The sequence below is a fragment of the Piliocolobus tephrosceles genome, chromosome 13, assembly GCF_002776525.5.
Source record: "Piliocolobus tephrosceles isolate RC106 chromosome 13, ASM277652v3, whole genome shotgun sequence".
In the NCBI taxonomy this organism is placed as follows: Eukaryota; Metazoa; Chordata; class Mammalia; order Primates; family Cercopithecidae; genus Piliocolobus; species Piliocolobus tephrosceles.
In genome coordinates this window covers 613,459-626,078 of record NC_045446.1, presented here as the reverse complement: position 1 = coordinate 626,078, position 12,620 = coordinate 613,459, and the positions used below count along the sequence as shown (strand labels likewise).

Below are 12,620 nucleotides of genomic sequence, written 5' to 3'. Positions count from 1 at the left end.
CAGAGGTCAGCTCGTCACCACTACTGGCTGAGGCAGGGAGAGGCAGGTCTCCTGGTGGTGAAGCCCTGAGTGGGACGGGGGTGGGGCAGAGGGCTCTGGGCATGCCAGCTCCTATGCCCTCTGGACCTGTCAGGTGAGCAGGGCCTGTGGGTGGCACCAGCGGCCTCTGAGACCCAGCCAGCCCTTCCCTATGGACAGCAGGCCTTTTTTTGTGGCCCAGCATGAGGCTTCCCTGACATGCATCTGCCCTAACAGACAGATCCCACAGACACAAGTGGGTGTCAGCCCAACTCTGTCCCACAGCACCAGATTCCCTGTCCAGGTACACATAGGGTACCCTGGCCCGGAGAAAGCCTCATCCTCAGAGTACCAGCCCTAGACAGATCCAGGCCAGGAAATGCTGGAGGGCTCAACCCACAGGCAGCAGACAGGAACCCATGTGTGCTGGGGGCGTGGTGGCCACACGCTGAGGTCCCGGTTGGTGGGTGGTGTGGCTGTGCCAGGTCAGCCTGAGTCAGACCCGCCCCTGCTCATCCCTCCTCTCAAGGCTGCAGGAAGCCTCCGCTAGCCCAAAGTGAAAGAGAAAGTAGCCCCCTGCAGGCCCGCCCCACCCTGCCCCGCCCCCTGGCCAATCCCTGCGGCCCCTCGCCTCCTCCCCCGGCAGCTTCCCCTCCTGTGTGAGTGCCGGGCTGGAGTGTGGAGAAGCCATCCAGAGTGAGTGCCTGGGGCAGAGTGAGAACAGGACCAGCGGGCAGGTGGTGGAGTGGGGGTCGGTGGTGGATGGCCCAGCCCTGGAAAACCGAGGTGAAGGTCAGGAGTCCCTGAGGATCTGTGGGTGTGAGCCAGCTGTGTGGCCCTGGGCAACGGCGGTGCCAGTGCCCGAAACAGCTGGCCTCTGGGGGACCCAGGGTGAGGAGGGAAGGCCCGCGACGCTGGGATTTTATGGCCATGACCTTATGGGAGGCCCCTGAGGCTGTGGCTCCCCAGCCCTGCCGCTTAGTGGGAGAGGCCCGTTCTCTCCTCTGTAGTGGATGGGGGTGCCAGCCAGACGGGGCCTCAGAAGGCCAGCCATCCCCCACCCCCAAGGCTTCCAGGAGTCCCATCACTGGCTTCTGTGTATCCATGAGTGAAACTCCTAGGAGGGGTGGAGGGGAGGAAGGTGGGCAAGGGGCTGGCTGTGGGGGGTGTGGGCTTCCTGGGGAGGAGCTCTGCAGGCCCTGGTGGAGCTGCTGTGGGAGGAGAGCTATACCTGGGACGGCTGAGCCCAGGTCGGCGGGGGGTCTTAGGGCACCTGGCACCTCAGCCCCAAGCTCGAAGGGGCCAGGTGTTGGCTGCTTCTTTCTGTGCTGAAGGATGTGGGGGATGGTCACCACAGCTGTCCAGGTCAAGGTGCTCCAGTAGGCACCCTGGCACCGGCCCCTGGCACTGCCCTCAGAGGTGCCTGGCCCTTTAAAAGCTGGAGCTGGCCGGGGTGCACGTGAGCCCGAGCGTGAACGCGCGTGTGAGGCTGGCTGGGAAGACGCTGGTGGTGGTGGGGGGGGGGATTGAAAGGAAGCCAGGTGGTCCCAGGGGTGGGCATGGGACTGGGTAGCAGGTGCCTCCTGCTGCTGCACTCTCAGGACGCAGTGACGGCTCTCGTCTGGGGTGGTGGGTGACAGGCTGCATGTGAGAGGGAGGCTGGGGGAGGATTACTCTTCGTGCGGCCCCACCCTCACTCATTCCCATCCCCTCTTCCTTCCAGGACAGAAGGGGCGGTTGCTGAAGCCTGGAAATTCCCCTGAAGGTGGAGCACCGCCCAACCCCCCTGCGTCCCAGCCTCTCTCAAGGCCACCTCCACCTCCACCTCCACCCCGCCTGGCCTGGGTTCACCTCTTCGGCTCCTCCCTGGGCACGATCGAGTTAAATGGCTGATAAGCAGATCAGGTCAGATTCCAGTCCTGGCTGCTTGCCCCGCCCCCACCCTGACCCATGGTGGCAGAAACCGTCCTGACACTCCTGTCCACACAGCCTGCCAGCCAAGCTCATCAATGGCGGCATCGCCGGGCTGATCGGAGTCACCTGCGTGTTCCCCATCGACCTGGCCAAGACCAGGCTGCAGAACCAGCAGAACGGCCAGCGCATGTACACAAGCATGTGAGTGTGCCAGGCGGTTGTGGGGAGCAGGCCCAGCATGTGGCAGCTCGGGAGGCGAGGCGGGGAGGGCGCTGCTCCTGTGCCCCTCACCCTGTTTGACAGAAGGGAAACTGGAGGCAGGCAGGCCTGGGGGAGATCCCATGTGGGTCAGGACTGGGGTCAGGGCTGGGCTGAGGACTTGGCCTCTTACGTCAGCCCTAGACAGTCCAGGGACCCCGGCCTCCAGCTGGCCCCAGCTGGCCCCGGCTCACCCTGTCCCCTTGGCCACAGGTCCGACTGCCTCATCAAGACCATCCGCTCCGAGGGATACTTCGGCATGTACCGGGGTAAGGCTTGACTTGGCTTGGCTCGAGATGAGCAGGCCTGGATAGCGCCCGCGAGTTGTGGCAAGGAGCGGTGGGGGAGGCAGGGCAGGGCAGCCAGCCTGGGCCTGGTGTGTGAGCGTGGACGTGTCTGGGGGGGCTGTGCCTGTGCAGGGGACTGGATCTCTGGTGAGTGGCAGTTCTCAGCCCCTCCTGTGGCAACTCCCCGCCCCCGCTCAGTGCCTCGTGCGTGGGATGCCACAGTACATCTGTCTCCTCTGTGGTGCCCATAGCTGCCTCTGTTTTCTGGGACAGGCTGGACCCCGTCTATGGCTGGGGATGGGAGGGAGTAGGGGGAATTACCGCAAATCGGCTTAGGACGCAGTCCGGAGCCTGGATTTGGTAGAAGCTCTGCAGCCCTGAGCCCTCGGCACTGAGATGGGGGCTCTCCACAGCCTCCCCCGAACTCTGGCCCACTCCAGACCACACACTCGGGTGACTTCTGGCCCCAGTCCGCTGCCAGCACAAGCACCCTCTGTTCCCTAGGGAGGGAGGGTTTCCCAGGGAGGCCTCGGGGGCTCCGGGTTGATCCCCATGCCCTTAGCAGCAAGATGCTGTCCAGAATCAGAGACAGATGCAGTGGGCATGGGAAAGCCTGAACCAGAGGTGCTGCCCCATCCCTGCCTGGCCCCGCCCCACCTGGCATACACCAGGCCCAAATGTGAGTGAGAGGGCAGGAGATGGTGGCCAGGAGTGACTAGGGTGGGGCTTTGACAGCCAGGGAGCGAGTCCTGGCCAAGCACCTCCCCACCCAGGCCACCAAGCATGTCCCCCAGCTGACCCCCTGCTCCACAGGAGCTGCTGTGAACTTGACCCTCGTCACCCCCGAGAAGGCCATCAAGCTGGCAGCCAACGACTTCTTCCGCCATCAGCTCTCTAAGGATGGGTGAGGGCCCTGCCTGGCAGACACTCAAGGGGTCTTAGGCTCCAGACAAAGGATGGGTCCACCCGGCCAGCTGGGTCCCACCTGGGGGCTCCGCCTGTCTTCAGCCCCTTCCTTGGGGCTTCTTTGAGCTTGTGGGGTGGCCTCCCTCCTTTCCTCTGACCAGGGGAGCAGAGCAGATGCCAAATCAGTGGGGCTCTGGCCTGGCAGCCCTTGGCTCCCAGCTGCTGCATGTGTAAGCCAGGGCTTGAGGGCACTGACTGGCTCTCCCATTGGTGGAGGGGGGCTGCAAGGGCAGCCCCTTTTTAGGGCACTCGACCCCCAATTTCCCTTTATTGGAGACAGCCCCACTGCCCTCCCCAGGCCCTTGCCTGTGGGGCTGTCTGTCCATCGGGCTCCCCGCTGCCTGCTGCTGCAGGGCCGGAGGCTGGGGGCTGTACCCCCACAGGCCTGCCTCTGCCTCCACAGCTCCCACCATCCTCTGTGCCCAGGCACGGTGGGCAGCCCCGAGGGTGGCAGGTAGGCCTGTCTCTTCCCGCTCACCGCGGCCTTGCCCCCACCCCAGGCAGAAGCTGACCCTGCTTAAAGAGATGCTGGCAGGCTGTGGGGCTGGCACCTGCCAGGTGATCGTGACCACGCCCATGGAGATGCTGAAGATCCAGCTGCAGGATGCAGGGCGCATCGGTGAGGGCGGGAAGAGGGAGGGGAGAGGGCAGAGGTGCGGGAAGGGGTGAGGGCGACGGGAGGGCAGGGACACAGGGAGGGCCAGAGTGTGTCCCCTGCCCGCTTTGCACAGAAGGAGACAGCAGCCTCTTTGTCCGCAGCCGCCCAGAGGAAGATCCTGGCTGCCCAGGGCCAGCTCTCGGCCCAGGGGGGTGCCCAGCCCTCAGGGGAGGCTCCACCTGCCCCTCGGCCTACGGCCACCCAGCTGACCCGTGACCTGCTGCGAAGCCGCGGCGTTGCTGGTCTCTACAAGGGACTCGGGGCCACGCTGCTCAGGTAGGAGGCACGGGGGGGCTGGGGGGGGGGAGGGGGAGGCCGGCCTGCCCAACCCACCAGCTCCTGTCCACCACGTCCTGTCTCCATGACCACCTCACTCCCCACAGGGACGTTCCCTTCTCCGTGGTCTACTTCCCGCTCTTTGCCAACCTGAACCAGCTGGGCCGCCCGGCGTCCGAGGAGAAGTCGCCTTTCTACGTGTCCTTCCTGGCCGGCTGTGTGGCCGGGAGCGCCGCCGCTGTGGCCGTCAACCCCTGCGATGGTCAGCGCGTGGGACGGCGCCCGGCTGGGGATGGGGTGGGACTGAGCCCTTGGCCAGGCTCACACTGACCCGCGCGTCCCTTGCAGTGGTGAAGACGCGGCTCCAGTCACTTCAGCGAGGCGTCAATGAGGACACGTACTCTGGGTTCCTGGACTGTGCCAGGTGGGGAGGTCCCAGAGCGGGTGGGGCCTGGGGGCCTGCGTACCGGGCTGACCCTCCCCTCCTTCCTCCACAGGAAGATCCTGCGGCACGAGGGCCCCTCCGCCTTCCTGAAGGGCGCCTACTGCCGCGCGCTGGTCATCGCACCCCTTTTCGGCATTGCCCAGGTGGTCTACTTCCTGGGCATCGCGGAGTCCCTGCTGGGGCTACTGCAGGACCCCCAGGCCTGAGCCCAGCGCCCGCTCCACCCCAGCCAGCCGGGCAGGGCTAGTGTGGGGCTGGAGCCAGGCAGCTAGCCCAGGACGGAGCAAGGGAAGACCCCTCCCCAGCCCTCCTGTCGGCAGGGGCGGCAGGGGACGGGGTGCAGGGTCCACATAGGTGGTGCACACGTGAGCCCCCCGGGGTGCTGCCTGCATCGTTGGGATCAATGTCTTATTTATGTAGAAAATGCAGAAATCTTTACATTCCTCAAGCTAGCCCCTGCCCCAATCCTGCCCTGGCCTGAACACCCCCAGGGACAGAGCTGGTCTCTGGGCTGGGGGTCCCCGGGCCTGGGTTGGGCAGGCTGGACCATACCGCCAGTCCACCGGTTCCAGTCTCCATGGCCGTCCTGGTCCACACACGGACCCTGCACAAACCTATTTATTGAACCTGCTGGGCCCAAGCGGCTCTCCAGCCCTTCCGTCCTTCCCCAGCCGCTCTTGTCGCCTTGGCAGGACTGGACTCTGCCTCCCTGGCCAGCCTTGCAAGAGGACCGGGGTCTCCTGCCCTCTCTGTTGAGCCAGGAATCCCAAGTGAGGGATTGCCCCGGGGTCTGACTCTCAGGGCAAGCCCGTCACCCACTGTGGGACTTTGTGGTGGGCCCCTCAGCTCCCACCCCAGGTTGGGGCCCAGACTGTGAGGTCTGTGTGCGTGTGCGTGTGTGTGTGTGTGTGTTGTGGGGATCTGGCCTGGCCCTTGGGGATGGGGCTGCCGGGGACTGCCCCCCTTCCTGCCGTGGCCAGGCACTCTGTGTGCTGGGGGTGTCCCAGGCTCTGTTGACCCCGTCCAGGAACTTAGTTACCCAGCCTGGCCTCTCTTCTGAGATTGGCCAGGGAGCAGGGCAGGCAAGGGGACCAGTGTGGAGCCTGAGGGTGCCTGCCCTGCTCTGGAGGGAGGGCCAGGAGCTGCCGCTCACCCCAAGTCCTCTCAGGGCCCACCCTCCTCTTTCGGCCTTTGCATAAGGCCCCTGGGTACGCTCCAGAAGCCCCATCCTTCCTCCCTCCGGGCATAAGGCCCCTGACCACACTTCAGAAGCCCCATTCCCCGCTGCCTCCAGGCCCAGCCCTGCTGTGAGCTGCTCTCCCTGCCCCGCCCTGGCCATGTGATCGTGTTGGTGACAGACCCTGATGTGCTGGTGCTGTGTCCCCAAAACCGGGGCCCTCCACGGAGGCCCCTTCCCAGTGACACTACCTGGGGCTCAGGCCCGGACCCCTCCAGTTCACGGTTGCTCCTGGGAGCTGCCCCTCCCGTCACATCTGAACCTTGGAAGCTGCTGCTGCTGCTTTACAGAATTATATTTTTTTCTTTTGAAGAGTTTTAAGAAGTTGTAACTTTTTGTGTCTTGTCATGTCAGATGATAAATAAATATTCTAAGTAGATGCTGCTGTCTGGGGGTCTGTTTGGGGGCAGGGGAGGGCAGTCCCCTCTTCCCATAACTGGCTCCCCTCAGACTGCGGGGCTTCGCCTGCACACCCACCCACCAACCAAGGGGCACCCTGGCCTGGAGGGGATGCCGGGCGGGACCCGCCTCCTGCCTCTGGCAGTCCCAGATGGGACTTGAACCCTGCAGTTGCTCTCCCTGACCCTAAGGTTCTCCCCCCACCATCTAGGGTGGAGCTGGGTTTGCGGACCCCGCAGTTCCCGGCGGGGCGGGGCCCCGTCGCCCCTCCCCCTCCCCGCCCTCCTGCGCCGGGAGCAGTGCATTGTGGGAAACTCCCGAGCTCTCCTCCGCGTTCGCAGCCGCCGTCGTCCCGTGGAGGAGCGCGCAGCCTGGGGGAGGCCGGAGGACGCGTAAGGCGGGGGGCTCCCGGCCGGCGGGGCGGGGCAGGCGCGGGGTCCTGCGGGGCGAGGAGCCGGCTCTGAGCCTTGAAGGTCACCGGGGTTGCGCGCGGGCCCCCCAGTTCTCCAGGGCGCAGCTGCTCTTGGGAGAGGGAGGTGGTGGCCGGGATGTAAGTGACACAAATAGCGAGGTTGGGGGGCAGACCACCTGCTCTTTGCAAACTTGATGCCCAGCAGCTGGGCCCCCTCAGAACTGCAGGGGTGAAGGGGCGGCTGCTTCCCTGGGAGGTCGGCAGCAGCTGGGCCTCTCCTGGAGACACCCTCATCACGCTGTGACCTTCGGGTGACCTTCAGTGTGGTCAGTGCACCTAGCGGGGGGTGGGAAACGCGCCTCCCTTTCTCTGAAGGTCGGGGGATTTCTCATCCTTCCCTGGGAGAGGTAGACAGGCGGCCTCTGAGGCTTTGGGGCAAGACCCACTCAGGTTCAGGGCGGCTGGGCCCCCAGGGCTGTTCCCACCTCCGCCTGAGTCATTGAGAATGTGGGCACGGCCTTTCCCACAGCCCAGAACCCTGTCCTCCACCCTGACTCGCCGGCCAAGAGCAGCGTGTGTCCACCCTGTTTAATGCCAGGAACCCTCTGCCCACAGAGACAGCACAGCCTTGCGCTCCGCAAGGACTCTGCCCCAGGGCTGGAGAGAGGCAGGGCCTGTGCTGGGGAGGGGGCCTCAGAGGCTGGGGAGGAGCAGATGGCCCTTGGAAGCACAGCCCCATGCTGCCTTCCTGGAGAGACACCCCAGTTTTCTCAAGTCTGGTATCTCGTGGGCCCACCCACCCTGATGGCTGCCTGAGATCCCAGCTCCTGCCCCTCCCCGCCCTCCTTCACCAGGATCCTGGCCAGGTCGCAGCCTCGGTGCCTCAGTGTCCGTCTCTGCAAAGCAGGAGTGCTCTCCTGAGGAGGGGATGCAGTCGGCTCTCCCACTGCGGCTCCGATCACCTCCCCTCCTTGGAGGGGAGAATGCTTTTCCTTCCAGTTCTCGGGGTCTGATCCTCACTTCCCCACCAAGAGCCTCCTGCCCCTGGCTGGTAGGAGGACGTGGCATTTGCGTGGGCCATTTTACGGAGCACCGGGGGACCCCCAGCTCCTCCCACCTGTGCGTGGCCCTTGCCTCTGTGGCTGGAGGGGTTCCTCGCGGAGTGGTCATGGACAGACGGAGGCCAGGCTGTGAAAGAGAAGCGTCAGAAGCCCACAGGAGGCCCCTGAGCTGGGACTCCGGGGACTCCAGAGAACTGGGCAGGGGCTGCCTGGGGACCAGGTAGTCGGGGCAGCACAGGGGGGACTGGACCCACACGCAGCCTCCCTTGTGTCTCCCTCCAGGCCCATAGAATGCCCAGGGCTGACGAGCTGTCCTGAGCCCCTCTGGTGCACCCACCTGCCTGTCCCATACGCCCCGCCCACCATGGAGTCCAGAGGGAAGTCGGCCAGCAGCCCCAAGCCTGACACCAAGGCGCCCCAGGCCACCACCGAGGCCAAGGTACCCCCGGCAGCCGATGGGAAGGCGCCCTTGACCAAGCCCTCGAAGAAGGAGGCCCCAGCTGAGAAGCAGCAGCCGCCAGCGGCCCCCACCACGGTACCTGCCAAGAAGACCCCGGCCAAGGCCGACCCTGCCCTTCTCAACAACCACAGTAACCTGAAGCCGGCCCCCGCGGCCCCCAGCAGTCCCGATGCAACCCCAGAGGCCAAGGGTCCTGGGGACGGGGCGGAGGAGGACGGAGCTGTCGGTGGGGAGCCTGGGGGCCAAGGTCCCTGGTCCTGCGAGAACCTGCTGGTGGCTGGAGGTGTGGCCGTGGCAGCCATAGCCCTGATTCTCGGTGTGGCCTTCCTGGCCCGGAAAAAATAATACCTGGGGGCCAGGCGGGGGGCACGGAGCCACTTCCTGTACAGACCTGAGGAAGCCAGTGCATGCAGCATTCACCCTTATCTACGTGTACACACGCACATTCATCACACACCTACATATGCCCCCAACACACGCGCAAAGTGGAGAGGATGCCCGAGCCCACCCCTGCTGACCCAGGACTTCCCCAACCTCCAGGGCAGAAAGAGTCCAGGCTCTGGGGTCCACAGCACAGGATGCGGGGAGAAGGCACAGCTGGGGGACCGCAAGAAAGGAGTGGACCCCGTGTGTGGGCCCCCCACCCCGAGCGGCTGGGTGATCCTGGGCCCCCAGGGCTGGTCTCTGAGTGGGGGTGCCGGGATGGGTTCTGTCTGGGCCCGGCCCTCGTGGGGACATTAAAGGGCACGGTTGCTCCTCTTGCCCCAGTTCTGCTCTTTGTGTACCCCTGGGGGTCTGCCTGGGCCGATGCAGTGGGACAGACCTGGGGTGGGCAGTCACCTCAGCAGAGCCTCAGTGCCACCTCCCCACGCCACCCAAGCCTAGCTGGGTGGGAAGACGGAGCCTGAGGCCTGCTTGTGGAGGGGGTGCTGCCCAAGGGTCGCCTTCCCCAGCTTGTGCTCCAGGGGAGCTCCAATGCTGGTGGGGAGGCAGGATGTCGAGGGCCCCTCACAGTTGTGCCCGCCCTGCCCCGCTAGACTGCCCCTCCAGCTTGCACCTGGCACCATCTGAGTCTAACCAGCGTATAAATGCAATAACAGGTAGAGTAGAACTGCTTGGCGGCGACCGCCACACACTGTCCTCAGCCCACCGTACCTGGGGAGGCCCCTTGTGCAGCTCCCCCCTTAGCGCATCCAGTCCCAGCGTGGCCTTTGGCGTGCGGCAGCAGGCGAGCTCCCGGAAGGTGGTGGTGGGCACTGTGAGAACGCGGCCTGCCCTCACTGGCCAGCAGCCACAGGAACCCTGGGCCTGAGTGGAGACTGAGTCTGAAATAAACTCTGTTGTCTAAAGGCTGGGCTGGCATCCTCATCTGCATGTGGCGGAGACGCAGGGGCTTCCCACTGGGGAATGAGGGGTTCACGTCCACACCCTGGGCTTTCCAGGGGAGGGGTGCTGCATCCAGGACCCTCTGACGGGAGCCCCTGCCACTCCTATGCCCTTATCCCAGGGGGCTCAGCCCGGAGCCACACCCAGGCCCTGTCCCATCCTCCTCCCTGGCCTTCCTGTGGGTCCTGACCCAAGGTGGACACCCGGGGGCTACAGGACCAAGGAGCAGTGAGGACATGGGGTGCGGGGAGGGCAAGCCCTGCTTCTCGGGCCGAGCTCTCTAGCCAGGCAGGGGCCCTTCCGCAGCTCCCACGGCAGCGAGCCCCCACATCCTGACTGCAGAAGTGGCTCCCCTCAACACCTCATTCGTGGCACCCAGCCCACTCTGACCGGGTGTCCACCTGGTGGGCCTGGCCACGGGTGAGGCTGCAGCATGCAGGCCAACAGGGAGCAAGGCCTGCGGTGCCTGGGAAGGGCTCCTCTGACCTCTGTCATCCTGGCCCCGGGTTTCACCTGACGGGCGGCTGAGGCTGGCAGACAAAAGTTCCCTGATCACCTCCTCCCTGAAGCCTTCTTCCAGCTGGTGTGGGGGGACAGCCGTGTCTTCCTCCTGCCCTTCTGGCATACTCCCTCCCCAGAGCAGCAGTCCTCGTCCATGCACCCACACTGAGGCCCAGACAGATACGGAGGGCCCACGGGGTAGAACCAGCTTAAGCTGACCCTGTTGCTCCCAACCAGGTTGCCCTGAGAAAGCCTCCCTTGATTCCCACCCATGCCGCTGCATCCTACAAGTCAAGGAGGCAGCCTACCCCTTGAGCCTGCTGACCTGAGTGCAGCATATAGAGGAGAAGGCTCTGTGCAGACGCTGCTGACACCTCCAACTCCCAGCTCACCTGCCCCATGGGTGCCAGGCTACCTCTCTGACTGGCCAGCAGGGCCCCTCACCACTCTTGGCCTGCCTTCCAGTCACCCATTCTCTCCCTTCTGTGGCTTGTTCTTTAAAACCAACCAGCCAACCCTGTCTGATATAGCAGGGGACTTGAAAGGGGCCGAGAGGACTAAAGATGGTCTGCCATCTTTAACCACAAGGCTTGGCACTTTGGTGCTGACATTCCCCTCACAATGCTGCCTCATTTACTTAGCGATTCTCTATTATAAACGATGCTTAGATATTCCAAAACTTTTTCAACTTTAGACAGAGCAGGAATGAAAATTCTTGTAGGCTGGGCACGGTGGCTCACACCTGTAATCCCAGCACTTTGGGAGGCCAACGTGGACAGATGGCTTGAGCTCAGGCATCTGAGACCAGCCTGGCCAACATAGTGAGACCCCTGTCTCTACAATACAAATACAGCAAGGCACAGTGGCTCATGCCTGTAAGCCCAGCACTTTGGGAGGCCAAGGCAGGTGGATCACGAGGTCAGGAGTTCGAGACCAACCTGACCAACGTGGTGAAACCCTGTCTCTACTAAAAATACAAAAATTAGTCGGGCCTGGTGGCGGGCACCTATAATCCCAGCTACTCAGGAAGCTAAGGGAGGAGAATCACTTGAACTCGGGAAGCGGAGGTTGCAGTGAGCCGAGATCACACCACTGCACTCCAGCCTGGGTGACAGAGCGAGACTCCATCTCAATAAATAAATAAACAAATAAAAATTAGCCAGGCATGGTGGTGTGCATCTGTGGTCCCAGCTACTCAGGAGGCTGAGGCAGGAGGATTGCCTGAGCCAGGAAGGTTGAGGCTGCAATGAGCTATGACTGTGCCACTGCCTTCCAGCCTGGGCAACACAGCAAGACCCTGTCTCAAACGACAACAACAAAAACACCAAGGAAATCTCTGTAAAACCTATTCTGGGTTTGTGGTACAGCATGCACGTCTTTTCTGGGTTTATTGTATAAACACAAAGTCCACTGTCTTAACCATTTTGAAGTGCACAGTTCAGCAGCCTCCTGGGGACCCATTACCACCGTCCACCTCCAGAACACTGCATCGCTCCAGAGACTCCGTCCCCTCCCCTCAACCGTCCACCTCCAGAATGCTGCATCGCTCCAGAGACTCTGTCCCCATTACACAGGGACTCCCTGTCCCCTCCCCTCAACCCCTGGCACCCACCATCTACTTTCTGCCTCAACGGCTCTCCCAAATCTAGCATTGTAGATAAATGGTATCATGTAACATCTGTCCTTTTGATTGGCCAGTTTCACTCAGGGTCCCTCCATGCTGTAGTCTGTTCAACTTCCCTTCCTTTTTATTTTTTGAGACGGAGTCTTGCTCTGTTGCCCAGGCTGGAGTGCAAGGACACGATCTTGGCTCACTGCAACCTCTGCTTCCTGGGTTCAAGCGATTCTCCTCCCTCACACTTGCGGTGTTTTGTGTCCCGAGCCCTTTGCTGCTTGCAGCATCCAATTCTCTCCTCCAGTCAGTAGCCACTGGCCTTCCAGTGTTTCTGGAGCGCAGACGTTCTAAAAACCTGAGTTTATCAAATTGGAACCATTCTCCCATTACCGAGTAAGCTTTTAGAATCGTGGGCAGAAGGATATCCTGCCACGTTCAAGTCTCATATTCCTGGCATTCACTCACGCGTAGGCCTTTCATCCATCTGGCACTTAGGTTGTGTGTGGCGCGAACCAGGGGTCTCACGTTTCTTTCCCATGAGATCGGACGGCTCCGATGCCAGGGAGTGGATGGTCCTCTGCCAGCCCGCAAGGCGGCACCAGCTCCTGCTCCCACTTCCCAGCACAGCCTGTTCTGAGCCACGCCCCACTGCCTGCAACTGTGGCTTCGGCATGATCTCACCTCCCTATTTCTCTCTTTAATCTCCCGCAGGTGCTCAGTGACTGGC

The 12,620-nt window shown here is 63.1% G+C and overlaps 2 protein-coding genes across 6 annotated transcripts in view; both read left to right on the top strand.

Moving 5' to 3' along the window:
- SLC25A22 (solute carrier family 25 member 22) overlaps window positions 1-6,438 on the top strand; it is a 7,899-nt gene extending 1,461 nt beyond the window's left edge. For 2 of the 5 annotated variants that reach the window (XM_023183406.3, XM_023183409.2), the window contains exons 2-10: window positions 1,742-1,923; window positions 2,008-2,133; window positions 2,404-2,459; window positions 3,291-3,381; window positions 3,944-4,062; window positions 4,203-4,377; window positions 4,485-4,639; window positions 4,726-4,801; window positions 4,875-6,438. In XM_023183406.3, coding sequence (XP_023039174.1) covers window positions 1,904-1,923; window positions 2,008-2,133; window positions 2,404-2,459; window positions 3,291-3,381; window positions 3,944-4,062; window positions 4,203-4,377; window positions 4,485-4,639; window positions 4,726-4,801; window positions 4,875-5,028 — 972 coding nt within the window. In that variant the 5' untranslated portion in view covers window positions 1,742-1,903 and the 3' untranslated portion in view covers window positions 5,029-6,438. Of the gene's footprint in view, window positions 1-37; window positions 811-1,741; window positions 1,924-2,007; window positions 2,134-2,403; window positions 2,460-3,290; window positions 3,382-3,943; window positions 4,063-4,202; window positions 4,378-4,484; window positions 4,640-4,725; window positions 4,802-4,874 lie in introns of those variants that run through there. The other 3 variants (XM_023183405.3, XM_023183408.3, XM_023183407.3) reach the window with 3 other exon arrangements.
- A 293-nt stretch (window positions 6,439-6,731) lies between these two features.
- CEND1 (cell cycle exit and neuronal differentiation 1) lies at window positions 6,732-9,744 on the top strand. The gene is made up of 2 exons (XM_023183542.1): window positions 6,732-6,850; window positions 8,214-9,744. Exon 2 carries the CDS (start codon window positions 8,296-8,298, stop codon window positions 8,734-8,736), a length of 441 nt encoding a protein of 146 aa, XP_023039310.1. The 5' UTR covers window positions 6,732-6,850; window positions 8,214-8,295; the 3' UTR covers window positions 8,737-9,744.
- The last annotated feature ends 2,876 nt before the right edge of the window (window positions 9,745-12,620 follow it).